The 15,960-nt window shown below is 46.3% G+C and overlaps 1 protein-coding gene across 1 annotated transcript; it reads left to right on the top strand.

Moving 5' to 3' along the window:
• Window positions 1-5,867: 5,867 nt before the first annotated feature.
• On the top strand, window positions 5,868-7,856 carry LOC122086220 (inorganic phosphate transporter 1-4-like). Its single transcript, XM_042654956.1, has one exon. It carries the CDS (start codon window positions 5,924-5,926, stop codon window positions 7,559-7,561), a length of 1,638 nt encoding a protein of 545 aa, XP_042510890.1. The 5' UTR covers window positions 5,868-5,923; the 3' UTR covers window positions 7,562-7,856.
• Window positions 7,857-15,960: the final 8,104 nt, after the last annotated feature.

The following is a 15,960-nucleotide window of genomic DNA, read 5'->3' as shown; positions in this document are numbered from 1 at the left end:
TATTTCTCCAAAAATTTATATTTTTCCCATCACCCAAAATCCACCTCTCATTCTGAGTCACGAAGTGCCACATTCTCTTGATGCCAGGCCAAATAGAAGAGCGATTGTAACCCTTTTTTAGGAGACCATGCTGAGATAGGAATCTTACTCGAATAAGTCTGCTAAGATCAGAATTTTCATGCTTAATCTTCCAAGTCATCTTGGCAAGAAGAGCTTGATTTACATCCCTAAGATGCCTTACTCCCAATCCTCCCTCTTGTTTGGGCTTGCACACCGACTCCCATTTCACTGTGATGGCCTTTGAGGAATCAATCTCTCTCGACCAGATGAAGTTCACTCATCCAATTCTCCAGTCGCTTAATAAGAGGGGCCAGCCACCAATAGGCAGAGAAGCTATACAAGGGCATCCCTGAAATAACAGATCTGACAAGCTCCACTCTCCCTGCCATGGAGAGAAGCTTAACCTTCCAGCCCACTAATCTTGACTTGAACCTATCCATAACAGGTAAAAGGGGATCTCCCTTGACTCGACCGTGAAAAATTTCCACACCCAAATATTTGGTTGGAAAACTGCATATCGGAATAGCCATCTCTTCAACAAACCACGCCTTCCTGGCAGCAATACCCTCTCAAGAAACATCTTGCTTTTTCCTAGGTTTGCATTGCCCTAAGAAATTCTGATATTTCTCCAGGAAGGATTTAAGATTGCGGACATATCTTTTGGAGGCATTCAAGAAAATGAAGATGTCATCTGCAAACAACAGGTGAGAAGGCACAGAAATACCACGAGGGCCAGAGAGAGGTTTAATAAGACCTTTCCTTCCCAAATCCTTTAGCCCCCTGGATAACACTTCTTCAGCAATGATAAACAAGATAGGGGAGATGGGGTCTCCCTGCCTGAGACCTCTGCTGGCCTCAAAAAAACTGACTGGCCCCTAATTGAGGAGGATTGAGATTCTAACAGACTTTAAAATTTCATAAATCTAGCCAATCATAGTTTCAGAAAATCTGAATTTTCTGAGGGTCTAAAAAAGGAAATCCCATGATAAAGTATCAAAAGTTTTCCTAATATCAATCTTAAGACCCACACCACCCCCTCTAGCAGTCTTTCCCATCAAATTTGCAAGCTCAGAGGCCAGTCCAATATTGGATTGGATAAGTTTTCCACGCTGGAAAGCTCCTTGTACTGGAGAAATAAGATTTAGGAGATAACCGCTGATGCGGGAAGCCATAATCTTGGATAGTATTTTACAGAAAAAATTACCCATACATAAGGGTTTAAATTTGTCCAAGGTACGAGCGCCCTCTACTTTAGGAATTAATAATAGAAAGGAATTATTAACTCCATTCGAAAGCATACCTGATGAGAAAAAACTCTTCACCACTTTGCAAACATCCATTTGAATAACAACCCAACACTTTCTGAAAAATGCACCTATGAAGCCATCAGGGCCAGGTGAACTATCAGGATCTAAGTCCCAGATAGCTACCTTGATTTCTTCATAAGAATGAATCGCATCAAGCACCAGTCGATCTTCATTGTTTAAAACTAAAGGAATAGAGTCCAAGATATCAAGATGGTTGTCCACTTCCACACGACGATGGAAGGCTTCGTAAAAATCCACAAGATAAGTCCTTATCTGGTCTTGATCGTTGATCACCATTCCATCATCTCTTTGAATAGTTCTTATTGCATTTTTTTTATCTCTTCACCTTGGGCATAACGTGAAAGAATCTAAAGTTCTTGTCTCCTTCCTTTAGCCATCTACCTCTAGATTTTTCCACCCACATTTTCTCATAGATCTCCATGGCCTTCGAATATCGGTCTTTTGCCTTAGCTTCTACATTGAAAAGCTGATCAAACATTGCCTCTTCTTCAATTCTACAATGAATTTCCTCAAGATCAGTTTTGGAGGTCTTGACTTCCATATCCAGATTTGGAAAAGCTAAGCACGACCTAGATTAGATGATGGGCTTCAATCTCTTTAGCTTCTGGGCAAGGATGGAAATAGGGGACGATCCAATGATCTCCATATTCCATGCATTATCCACCATAGTGGTGAAATCCACATAATCCAACCAAGATTTATTTAACTGAAAAGGGCAGTTCTTTGGCTACAGAGTGTTCGCAAAACAAACCAAGATTGGGGCATGATCTGAGGTAGCTCTCAGAAGAACCTACTGAATGCAATCATTGAAGGTGTTCAACCAGTCAGAATTAACAAAAGTTCTGTCCAAAACAGCAGAGACACTTCCCTGCTTCCTATTGTTGCTCCAAGTGAATTTTCGCCCAGAAGAAGGAACTAGCCCCAAATTCCACAACAGCTCCCATGCAAAACCTTCCCAGACCCCACCGTTCATGGTCATAAAGGGTAGCATTGAAATCACTAATAATCATCCTCGGACCGATCAAAGACCTAACCATCAGGTCCAACCATGAGCTCCTACGATCAACTCTAAGACATCTAACGTGCACCACCAAAATGTAAACAATGCCTCCTTGCCAGTTGATTTTCATCAATATCTGCTGGTCAGACATCGAGGTAACCACAGGCTTAGCTAGGTTCCTTCTCCACATCACCCAAACATTGGGCTCCAGATTATTCCTCTCATTATGAATGAAGTCTGAATCAAATCAAGTTTGTTAAAAAACAGCTTTGGAAATTTTGAAACATCGATCATCGGCTCAGCGAGACAAATGATATCTGGCATATGCACACGAGCAAAACTCCTTAGGGAAACCCTAGGTGAGTTCTTCTTCATACCACGTACATTCTAGAAGAGAACCCGCATTATCACAGGTGGGAGGAGGTTGAATGATCAACCCCGAGCTAGGGCCTGATCCTTGGAACTCACCTTCTTACCCTTCTTCTTTTATTGGACTGTCCAGCCACCTTGGGTCTCTTCCCTTTCTCTAGCTACCCTGTCAATCTTGTCCACACCATCTGCTACAGTCACCTTATCCTTCTGAGGTCAGCCCAAAGCAGCCACAATACCACCTCTAACGGCATGACATAGACTCCTACGAAAGCCTTCATGATGGCCACCCTCAGGAAGGGTAGAATTGGCAAGTCTCCTATCAGTTGTCTTGGCCTCTAGCCCTTGGTCCAAATCTGTTGAACCATGGGAATCAGGCTGATTAGGAGCAAAAGTTGGGTCGGACCTATCCACTTGCAAGCGTTCAACCTCTAAAACAACTTCTAAATTTGAGTGAGACTCCAAATTAGAAAGAGTCCTACTTTGAGAAGGCAATCCCATCTCATCAACCAAAGGGGAAGGTCTTCTCGATTGGGGAGTGATTTGCTCATTAGATTGCCATTCTAAAAATGTTTCCTGATTCCCATCACCCCCTCCAGTGGAGGTTGCACCACCAACACCGGCCCCCATGGAGGCAGAAGCACCACCGCCCTCAGAAGAACTCCCTCATCGACTGATCTGCATCCTTGGCGAGGCCCAACAGCCTCTCCCACTTCCGCGCAATCATGACCCTGCGAGGAATGAAAATTATTTGTCCTCGAAGCCCGACAAGGCTCCTCTTCAACATAAACCGCACCTGGGATTCCAGGCTCTTTTTCTTGCAATGTTGCATTCGCATCTGCCATCTTCTTCTCTCTGCAAGCCCTGATTAAATGTCCAAATTTTTTGCAAAAGCCGCACCTACCAGTATTATCCTCATAAAATAGCTTTTGTTTGAACCAAAAGGGAGTATCAGTCCCTGGATGCTTCCTTTCCACTTGAATCTCTTCCACTCTTTGGCTACCAACCTCAATTTCAACCAGAACACGAGCAAAATTTTCATATAAGACCTACTTTGTGCATTGATCCAATGCAACAGGCCTCCCTACAGCCTTTACCATGGTCAATAGGATCTTCTCGTGCCAGTATTCCCAAGGAAGATCTGGAAACCTGATCCATACCAGGGCCTTATTCACCATTTTTTTGTGAATGTTAAAGTCTGGTCTCCATCGCTGAAACCGAACATATTGGCCCCCTAGTTTGGTAGGACCTCTTCTCCAGATGGCTGCCATATCCCTCTCAGATTCAAATTGGAAAATAGTGAAGCCCTTTCCCATTGGAATCATCTTCACCTTCCACTTTAATTTCCAACCTTAAGCAACCTCTTTTCTAACTTTATCAAGGGAAATGAATCTGAAGTTTAATCTTCCAATCAAGGCAAGCAAACTCTTTTTTTATCACAATATTATCAATAATAATTATTACATACGAGTAAAAGACAAGCACACTCTTTTTGTTCAAGAAAAGCAGATTTTAAAAAACTCAAGAAATTAATTGTCCTTAACAGATATAGGATTGGGATAGCAATGTGCAAAGAAAATGGCACGGTTGAACAAGAGGAAGTGGTTTTGCATTTTAATGTCTATAGGAACCAAGTTCCTCCAAGATTCTTAAATATTATTTTTTTATTTCTTTTAATTTTATTTTCTAATGACTATCTCCATATATATATATATATATATATTGTCTTTTTTTTTTCTTTCTCTCTTTCTTTTTCTATTTTGCTTAGATTGTATGAGGTTGGACCTTATACAAACAAAGGATACTATTAACCAAGGGGAAAATATCAATATCCATACTCGGTTGTGCCTTCTATGCCCAGAAACATATCCATGTGAAAAGACTGCTTTCCACATGTTAAAACTCCTACATCTTACAGCAGTGATCAAAAGAGGATCCAGCTCCTCTCTTGAGCGCCCATCGCCCAGGTCTTGCCCATAGCTACATGGGCGAGCGTCACATGTCCAGGCGCTAATTCAACGGTTATTAGCGCCTCATTTTCCACACCTTTGTAGCACCTCATTCTCCGTACCTTCTCTCAAAACGATGGATCACCGCCTAGACACATGGCGCTCGCCCAGGTAACTATGGGCTGACCTGGGCGATTGGCACTCAGGAGAAGAGTCGAATCCATCAAAAGGCTCAAAACTATCTACCGAATTCCAATCAAGGGGTCATATGTGGCTTAAGAGATTCTCTCTTTACCATGGGGTGATGGAAACTATATTCTTATGAGATTATCAATTATTGAGTTTCCCATTGCCAAATGGACAAAATTTTCCTTAACCGGGCAGTGAAGTTCACCGTGTGATCTAAGAGTCTGAAACCCCCAACCCACCCCCCCTTCCTCCCACCCAACACCCTAATTGCCTGCGGCGAAGGGATTCTCCAATTACCAAATTATTACCCAAAACAGTTGCAGCAACACTGGATGAAGATACCTGTTCTAAAAGACACCAACAGTTCTGTTTCATGGCTTGATTTTGATAGTAATCTCTGACGTTGTCATCACCCCATCTAATTAATAATGCAACGATACAAAGATTCAATTTTATACTCTTTTTTTGGCTGATTTCTTCAATTTTAGTTCTGAACTTCTCATATTAATCTCTCACAAAACTGATCCCTAAGCTAAGTTATAATCTGAAGAAATTCTGATATTTTAGTTTCTGCTAATGTGATTGATATTTTCTTAGAGGTTCTGTTTCCACCCTATAATATCCTAATCTATCATTATCGATTTAAACCATTTTTTAAATCCTAGATTAGTTTTAATTAATACATAGACCTAACTCAATTCTATTATTCTAATATTCCCAAGTCTATTTTTCTCTGTCTCTTTCCATTTGTCCTTAGTAGTTACACGTCAACTACGTCAACTAGTTCTAATTTTCTGAAATGGGTTGGTGTTCCTTCTAGCTCTGAAACTAGTTTCCTTTGAACTTTGACTGGTAAGAAAGCATATTCTGTATATTCGTCTCCAGATCCGGCGGATTACGGAGAGATAGTGAACTCTGCAACAATATAAAACCTTCATCCCCCTCCCTCCCATCTATCCTTCCATCATCTAACCTTGTCTGTACAGATTAAGGGAAATATACCAGTACAAGCTAGGTTGCAGCTAGTCATGGCGCCTCAGCGGAAACAGTTGCAGGTGCTTAGTGCACTTGATTCAGCTAAGACCCAATTATACCATTTCAATGCAATTGTGGTTGCTGGTATGGGTTTCTTCACTGATTCTTATGATCTCTTCTGTATCTCCCTTGTCACAAAGTTGCTTGGCCGGATTTATTATTACAAAGAAGGTTCACAAAGCCCTGGTACATTACCCCCAAGTGTAAACTCAGCCATCAGTGGTGTTGCCTTCTGTGGCACCCTCGCTGGTCAGCTCTTCTTTGGGTGGCTTGGAGATAAGATGGGTAGGAAGCGTGTGTATGGTCTCACACTTGTGCTCATGGTGGTTTGTTCCATTGCTTCTGGCCTTTCCTTTGGACATTCACCCAAAGGAGTAATGGCCACCTTATGTTTCTTCAGGTTCTGGTTAGGTTTTGGTATTGGAGGTGACTACCCATTATCAGCAACAATTATGTCTGAGTATGCTAACAAGAAGACCAGAGGTGCTTTCATTGCTGCAGTGTTTGCTATGCAAGGTTTTGGTAACTTAACTGGTGGAATTGTTGGCCTAATCGTTTCTTCGGCGTTTAAGGCTGCTTATCCTGCTCCGACGTATGCAGAAAACCCCGTCGGCTCCACTGTGGCGGCCGCCGACTATATATGGCGAATAATTGTGATGATTGGTGCCATTCCTGCAGTACTTACTTACTACTGGCGTATGAAGATGCCGGAAACCGCTCGTTACACAGCTCTCGTCGCCAAGAATGTGAAACAGGCCGCCACGGATATGGCGACGGTGTTGCATGTGGAAATGGCAGCAGAACAAGACAAGGTGGAGGAGATAACAGAGGAGCCTTCTGGCTCTTATGGGTTGTTCTCTAATGAGTTTTTTCGTCGACATGGACTTCACTTACTTGGAACCACCACCACATGGTTCTTCCTAGACATTGCCTTTTATAGTTCAAATCTATTCCAAAAGGACATCTTCAGTGCAGTTCATTGGCTCCCTTCTGCAAAGACAATGAATGCAATTGAAGAGACTTACATGGTTGCTAGGGCACAAACCATCATAGCCCTTTGTGGTTCAGTCCCAGGGTACTGGGTTTCGGTGGCCCTAATTGATCGTATAGGGAGGTTTGCAATTCAATTGATGGGTTTCTTTATGATGACAGTCTTCATGCTTGGCCTTGCCATTCCTTACAATCACTGGACAACTCCTGGGAACCAAGCTGGTTTTGTAATCATGTATGCCCTAACCTTCTTCTTTGCCAATTTTGGGCCTAATACCACAACCTTTGTGGTTCCGGCGGAAATATTTCCGGCAAGATTTAGGTCTACTTGCCATGGTATATCGTCGGCTTGCGGTAAGGCCGGTGCAATCATCGGAGCATTCGGGTTCTTGTATGCTGCACAGTCACCGAACAAGTCACTAGATGATGCTGGGTACCCGCCTGGTATTGGTGTGAAGAATGCATTGTTTGTGCTTGCTGGTGCAGATTTCTTGGGCTTTCTATTTACATTTTTAGTGCCTGAGGCTAACGGAAGATCTCTTGAAGAAATATCTGGTGATGGTGAGGAAGAAGGAGGTGGAATGGATGAGGAAGGGGCACAGCAACCAGGTTCTGAGAACAGGATTAATGCTGCTGTTTAATTAATCCTTCATTAATTTCTCTCTCTTTAATTAATCTCGGGGGGGATAATTTTCGAGTAATAAGGTTATGATAACAGGATTAATGTGTTCTAAGTCCATCTTTGTGTATGTGAACCAAAGCGCCCATGAGTGATCTGTGCATCTTTGGGTTGTCCTTCATTGTTCTCTTTTACTGTTTTTGTTTTTGTTTTTGTTTTTATTTTCTTGTGTTGCTTGTAATAAGGGACAATTCCTTGGGATGAGTCACTATTATATTTTCTTATCTTATAAAAAAGTGACTTTTTTAATTATCTTATATTGATATGTAACACAATGAGATCGGTTAATGACCTTATAATTTAGTAAATATGAATATTTTACACGTTTAATATGCATTACCATATCTAACTATGATTTTTTTTTCCTGTTTTAATATATTTTTAATTTACCTAAATACGAATTCTCGTACTTTTTTTTTTGAAAGATATCAAAAAATAAATGTATTTTATTAAATACGTATTAAATGGATATTATAAGTGTAACCATGTAATTTGATTAAAAAAAATGTTAATTTAATTAATAAGGGAAAAGGTTTTTTGAGCTGTTGGGCAAGGGTACGCTACACCTCTGTGTCTATCTCTCTCATTTGATATGAAATGATTCATTACCTTCCAATGTATGATATCATCTTCTCTCTTCCTACAGCTCCTTGCAAGCTACTTAATCCTTCTGTGACATTAATTGGTGGAATCTTATTTGCATTGGTTACTAGTTTTTAGGGATAGGACGGTCCATCTATATCTTTGCTCGAGTGGCACAATCTCTTGAACATTGTCTCTGTTTAGAGCTTCTTCTATCCTTGAGCTTTCTAGTTGATCGGTTGGGATCTAAATCTATGATAGCCTGCATGTTTTGATCATTTAATGAAATGGCAAAGTGCATTTTTCGTTTCGAGTTATGGTTGGAGATCATAGGATTATTAAGTGATTTGAATCTATTTGATTATTTTCAATAATGGTGATTGAATCCTTTGTTTGAAGATTTGAAATTGGATTAGTGAATTTCCAATCAAAATCTGTTGAGCAAGATATTGATACCAGTCGTTTTCTGCAACCTTCTTTTAAATTTGTAGTTATTCATGTTCGATCTTTATTTTTGCTAATATTTATATCTTTCAGTCAAGAAAATGGTAAAACAATCAATTAAACTTACTTCTTGTAGCTCTCGAAGTTTATTGAATCAATCCAAAAAAGTTATGTATTTTAAAAAATCTTTACTTCTTCCCAATTCCAATTTCTTAGGTTCCGATCAATTCCAATGTCCGATTCCATATGCTGAACCTTGAATTTTAGTGAACCTCATTACCAAAAAAAAAAAAGAATTGTAGTGAACCTCCTGGTTTTGGGTAATCTAAGGCCGGGGTTTCCTACACCATACACCTAGTTTCACGCAATGGCTGGTCAAATGAGACTGATATAGCCAAAATGACCTCTCGGTGGGGGCAATGACACGTGTCACTACAGGGACACGTGTCCTCCGCCAGACGAAGGCGGCAAGAAACCACTCACACTCAAGCACGCTCAATCACCGAGGCACGCCCACGGAATCACGCGGGATCACGTCGTCTGCATGAGGGGAATATTCCCCCCAGAAGGTTGGACGTATCCTAGTAGGACTCTAAGAGGAAAGAAGGGAAAAAACCCTAAGGCGAAAGAGCTATATAAGAAGGCACGGAAGAAAGGGGAAGGTAGGTTCTGGGACCCTCACCATTACCCACTTATTAAACTGTGCCGCCGACCCTGATTTGAGCGTCGGAGGATTAACCCCGGACTAAGCTCCGGGCCTCTGTCGTCTGTGTTTGTGTAGGTTGGACCAGCGGGGTTTTTGGCAGCAACAGATTGGCGCCGTCTGTGGGAAGGACGGTAATGGTGGGGAGAACCTATAACCGAAGAAGGACGAGAGCGACGTCCAACGTAGACATGGGGGAAGAACCTTCAGGGGAGCTTCCTCCCTCGCCCGAGACTGGACGAGAAGGGGGTCATGACGACCGGGAAGTGTCCGTCAGATACCAGCGGTCGGCTGGATATTCAGTACGGGAAGGCAGCGACCATCAGCCTCCCGCGGCCCAGGAGTACGTGACCAGGCAACAGTTCGAAGACCTCCAGAACAAATATAACCGGATGGCCGAGACTATGAGGGAGGTCTCCAAAGCAGTCTCCCATAGGACCGGCGGAGCACCCCCAGGCACCCACGTCCAGTTCGAGAGGGCTCGAGAAGAAGACCGAAGCAGTACGGGATCGACGAGAGCCGGCCGTGATCCTCGAAGCCGAGCAAGGGAGAGTCCTGCGCCCCGAAATAGGACGCGACGCGCCGCAAGAGACCCGCATGGGGGTCAGCACCAAGGGGACAAACAGAGGTCCGAGGACTCGGGATTAAAGAGGATGATCTTAGACCTGAAGGACGAGATCAGAAAGGTGGCAGAAAACCAGACAGGGAACCGCGAGCCCGACCTCACCAATGATACGGCCTTAGCTGACGAGGTCATGAGGGACCCGCTCCCGGTCGGTTTCCGCCTGCCCAAGTACGACACCTATGACGGGTCGGGGGACCCCGTCGATCACTTGGAAGGCTTTAAGGTCGCCATGCAATTCCATCGCGTCTCGGAAAATATTATGTGTCGGGCCCTTCCATTGACGTTCAGGGGAGCGGCGAGGCTGTGGTATAACCGACTACCGACGAAGTCGATCCACAGCTTCAGCGACCTGAGTTACTTCTTCGTGAAGGGGTTCTCTAGTAGCCAGCCCCTCCAGAAGACTACGTTGAACCTAACCAACGTCAAACAGCAAGAAGGGGAATCGCTGCGGAATTACATGAAGCGATTCCAACAAGAAAAGATCACGATCAGGGGCCTAGACCCGAAGGAGGAGTTCACGGCCCTGCTGGGTGGCGTTAAGGACAAGGAATTAAAGAGGTCCCTGGCGAAGCATACGCCTAGAGATCTGACCGAGCTGAGGGCGCGATGCGATAAGTATATCCAGATGGAGGAAACCCTCCAGGCAGATGAAGAAGTCGAAAGGAAGGCGGCGAGGAAGAGGCCCTTAAGGGTTGATGATAAACCCATGGAAGAAGGAAAAAGACGAAAGTCTGAGCACAGTCGGGCCCCCAGTCCGCCGAGGAAGTTCGAGAGGTATGCACCTCTGAACCGAAGACGAACAGAGGTGCTAATGCAGATAAAAGATTCTCCAGATGCCAGGGCCATGAAGTGGCCAGGAAAGATGGGGCGACATCCCGAAAGACGCAATGGGGATAGATACTGCCACTTCCACAGAGACCACGGCCATGACACCGAGGACTGTTGGCATCTCAAGGGGGAGATAGAAGGAATGATCAGAAGGGGATATTTGGGCAGATTTGTAGACCGGGAGAAAGAGCTGGCTCAAGAAGGCAATGACCGGAGAGATAACCATCGGAGAGATGGTGGAGGTCGGTATGAAAGAGGGGGTCTCGCCCGCAGAAGAAATCAAGAACAGCGGAGGAACCAGACACCAGAGGAAGATGGACACCGGCCTCGAGAGGAGAACAAGAGCCCAACAAGAGTTATAGCAACCATCTGTGGAGGCCCGGCCGCAGGAGAGAGTTCGGTCTCTGCCAGGAAGGCGAAGGCCTACGCGAGGAACGTACATGTGGCAGAATGGTCGAACAAGAAGGCAAAGACGGGGACGGTCATCTCCTTTTCAGACGATGATCTGGAAGGGGTACAGACCCCGCATGACGATGCCTTGGTCATCGCCATGACTATAGGAGATTGCAAAGTAAAGAGGATCTTAGTGGATAACGGCAGCTCAGCTGATATCCTGTTCCTCGAAGCTTTCCGGAAGATGGGGCTCGACGAAGGAAAGTTAAAAAAGGTCGAACACCCGCTGCAAGGATTCTCTGGCACCCCGGTGAAGGTGGAAGGGTCGATAGAACTGCCGGTTCGAGCTGGCACCGGAGATCGCCAGGCGACGGTGATGATCAACTTCCTGGTAGTGAGCATTACATCAGCGTATAATGCCATACTAGGAAGAGTCGGGTTGAATCTGTTAAAGGCCATCGTCTCCACCCCCCATCTCAAAATGAAGTTCCCAACCAAGAATGGCGTCGGGGAGTGTCGGGGTGATCAGGAGACGTCCCGAAGATGTTACGCCACTACCCTCTGGGGAAAAGGAAAGGCGGGTGAGACGCTCCCAATAGAGGATTTGCGTGATGAGGCCAGTTATCAACGGGGAGAGCCGGCCGAAGACTTGGTACAAGTTGAAGTTGAAGAAGGAGATGACACCCGGCAGTTTCAGATTGGGGCTACCATGCCAAGGCCGCAACAAGAAAGGCTCATCTCATTCCTACGGAGCAACATTGACGTATTCGCCTGGTCAGCGTCGGACATGCCCGGGATTGACCGAGAGGTAATAGAACATCACCTGAACGTGAGCCCAATGAAGAAGCCGGTGCAGCAGAGGAAGAGAACGTTCGCCCCAGAAAGGCAGAAGAAGATAGAGGAGGAAGTAGAAAAGTTACTGAAGGCCCGGTTCATCCGCGAGATTCATTACCCGGAGTGGATATCTAACGTGGTGATGGTCCCGAAGGCAAACGGGAAGTGGAGGATCTGCATCGACTTCACCGACCTGAATAAGGCCTGCCCCAAGGATGCATACCCCCTGCCAAAGATAGACCTGCTCATCGACGCCACGGCGGGATACGAGGCACTGAGTTTCATGGATGCATATTCGGGGTACAACCAAATCAAAATGGCCGAGGCTGACGTCCCGAAAACCTCCTTCATAACTGAAGGAGGGTTGTACTGCTATGAGGTCATGCCTTTCGGACTAAAGAATGCAGGGGCCACCTATCAAAGGTTGGTGAACAAAGTTTTCAAAGGACTGATCGGCAAGACCATGGAAGTGTATGTAGACGACATGCTCGTAAAAAGCCTGAAGGAGGAACGGCACATCCAAGACTTGGAAGAGGCGTTCCAGGTGCTGCGACGGTACGGCATGAAGCTGAACCCGGCAAAATGCGCCTTCGGAGTAGCCTCGGGGAAGTTTCTTGGCTTCATCGTTTCAGAAAGAGGAATCGAAGCCAACCCAGTCAAGATACAAGCCATTCGGGACATGAGGTCACCCCAGAATGTAAAGCAAGTCCAGGAGTTGACGGGTCGGGTAGCTGCCCTCGGAAGATTTATGTCTCGGTCTGCTGATAGATGCCTTCCTTTTTTCAAGGCACTGAAAGGGGCTAAAAAGTTCGAGTGGACGGAGGAGTGCGAAAGATCTTTCGAGCAATTGAAGGAGTACTTGACCGCACCCCCGCTGCTGACGAAGCCGAACACTGGAGATGTCCTACAGCTGTACCTTGCTGTATCGGCGGTTGCTGTAAGCGCCGTACTGACGAAAGAGGAAGGAAAACAACAACGGCCAATATACTACGTCAGCCGCACCCTTTTAGATGCCGAGACAAGATACCGAAAGGCGGAGAAAGTGGCATACGCCCTCGTGATGGCGGCAAGAAAGCTGAGGCCGTATTTTCAGTCACATACGGTGTGCGTACTCACCGACCAGCCTCTGAAGAAGATACTGCAACGGCCAGATATGTCCGGTCGCCTAGTAAACTGGGCCATAGAGCTAGGAGAGTTCGACATCCAGTACAAGCCGAGAACTGCAATTAAAGCACAGGCCCTCGCAGACTTCATAGCGGAGACGACGATCCCCGATGACCCGCAGGAGTCTGCCGAGGGACGAGCAGATGAGCCTTGGACACTGCATGTAGACGGGGCTTCTAACAGCGATGGAAGTGGCGCTGGAATTGTGTTGGTAAGCCCCGAAGGCTTCAAAGTAGAGTGCGCCCTACGGTTCGACTTCGACGCCTCCAACAACGAAGCAGAGTACGAAGCGATAATAGCCGGAATTAATCTGGCTCGGGCTTTGATGGTGAAGGAACTAGTAGTGAATAGCGACTCCCAACTCGTGGTGCGGCAAGTGAATGGCGAATACGAGGCCAAAGAGCAGAGGATGGCCGAATACTTGAACGCAGTGCGAGAAAGGTCAGCGGCTTTCAAGGAATTTAAGGTAAAGCAGGTGCCGCGAGAAGAGAATGCAAGCGCAGACGCACTGTCACAGCTGGCCACTTCCGACTTCGCGGAACTTGGGCGAGCGGTGTATTTCGAAGTACTACCACAGCCAAGCATCGAGAAACCCCACGAGGTGTTACCCGTAGGTGAAAATGGCCGAAGCTGGATGGACGCCATAATGGAATACCTCAAGGAGGGGAAGCTCCCAGAGAGTAAGGACGAAGCAAGAAAAGTAAGAATGAGGTCGGCACGCTTTTTCCTGAAGGATGACACGCTGTACAAGATAGGGTTTACCTCACCGTACCTCAAGTGCCTGGATTCATCCGACGGCGAGTACGCGCTCCGGGAAGTGCATGAAGGGATATGTGGCCAACACCTTGGAGCCCGGGCCCTGGCTCACAAAGTACTAAGGCAGGGCCTGTACTGGCCGACAATGAGGAAAGACGCGGAAGCACTGGTCAGGAAATGCGTCAAGTGCCAGATGTTCGCCCCCGTGCCTAGGCTACATTCCACCGAGCTGTCGTCCTTATCTAGCCCAGTACCGTTCGCCATGTGGGGGATGGACATCTTGGGTCCGTTCCCCTTGGCCACGAGACAAAGGAAGTTTGTGGTGGTGGCGGTCGACTATTTCACGAAGTGGGCAGAAGCCGAAGCCCTTGCAACGATAACAGAAAAGAACATAAGGGACTTCTTCCAGAGAGCGGTGGTATACAGATTCGGAATCCCCCAGGTCGTGGTTACGGATAATGGCACTCAGTTCGCCAATCCAACTTTCGACGCGTTCTGTGAAGCCCTCGGCATCAATCACAGGAAAACCTCCGTCGGGTATCCCTCGACCAATGGACAAACAGAAGTAACCAACCGTACGTTACTCCAAGGGATAAAAAAGAGGCTAGATGATGCCAAAGGACGATGGGCAGACGAGTTGTACCACATTCTCTGGGCCTACCGCACCACTGAGAGGTTAGCTACCGGAGAAACACCCTTCATGCTAACATACGGCACTGAAGCTGTACTCCCAGTGGAGATAGGGGCTATTACCCATCGAGTTCGGAATTACAATGAATACGAAAATGACGAAGGACTCCGGGCAAATTTGGACCTCTTGGCTGAAACCAGAGAAGCTTCACAGGAAAGGATGGCCGCCTACCAACGGAGGATCGCCAGGCACTACAACACCAAAGTCCGGAAGAATGAGTTTAGGCAGGGCGACCTTGTCCTCAGAAGGACGGAAGTGTCGGACCCAAGGCATCAAGGGAAGCTAGACCCAAGCTGGGAAGGCCCCTACCGAGTCTCGAGGATAATACGACCAGGGTCCTACCACCTAGAGACTACGGGGGGAGTAAGGGTACCCCGATCGTGGAACTCAGATAATCTAAGAAAATTCCACCAGTAGTAAAGTGGCTCTGTTAGTTTTTTATTTCCGTCGTTCTTTGCAATTATTGTTCTTCTGAACCTTTTAAATTGTGATTCATCTTGAAATCCGCAAGATTTAATTCATGAATAATACGAGAGCTGGTTTACGGCAACTGAGGATCCCCCAGGCTGATTACCTCTAACCTTGAGGAACAGACGACTGAAGATCCACACCTTGGAGGCTCAATCACCCCTTCGGCTCGGAGTTCGGCCAAAGCCGAACGGACCTGACCGAAGGAGTAGCATCTAACAAACCCTTCGGCTGGAGCCGAAGGTGACTTCGGTGCACCCCTCGACCTTCGGTGCACCCTTCGCCTGACTTACTAACAGGTAAACCCTCGGTGAAGACTTAGCATCCAACTGACCTTCGGCTGGAGCCGAGGGTTCACACTTGGTGGATTACGGTCTATTCTTACTGAAGAGTCGACCTTCGGTGAACCCTTCGGCCAGAGCCGAGGGTACACAGCTGGTTGGTGGTTGCCATCGAATAGACCACCTTCGGCCAAGGCCCAGATTCACGCGATGGACAAACCCTTCGGCTCGAGCCGAGAGGGAAAACACTTGTAAACTATTGCTAGTGATTACAGGGTCGGCCTTCGTCTGACTTACTAGCAGGTCGACCCTCGGCCAAGTCTCGGGGCCATGCGCCTATGGACAACTAGGGTTTCGGCCCTTTGCAATTATTTATGAATTAAAGATCGTCAAATGAACAAATAAAGAAAGATGATTTCATTCATAAAGGCCCGAAGGCAAGGATTACAAAAGGCCCGAAGGCAAGGATTACAAAAGGCCCGAAGGCAAAAACTACACTAAGGCCCGAAGGCTAGCTACATGACGAGGGGCAAGCCTGGGTTTTGAGCCGGGGTCACCCTAAGGAGCGTCCGTCGGGTTCGCAGCTTCGTCT

The sequence above is a fragment of the Macadamia integrifolia genome, chromosome 8 (genome assembly GCF_013358625.1).
Source record: "Macadamia integrifolia cultivar HAES 741 chromosome 8, SCU_Mint_v3, whole genome shotgun sequence".
Taxonomy (NCBI): Eukaryota; Viridiplantae; Streptophyta; class Magnoliopsida; order Proteales; family Proteaceae; genus Macadamia; species Macadamia integrifolia.
This window is presented reverse-complemented; position numbering and strand designations above follow the sequence as displayed.

Excerpts from the sequence above, each read along its gene's own strand:
- LOC122086220 (XM_042654956.1), top strand. The coding sequence starts at position 5,924 with ATGGCGCCTCAGCGGAAACAGTTGCAGGTGCTTAGTGCACTTGATTCA.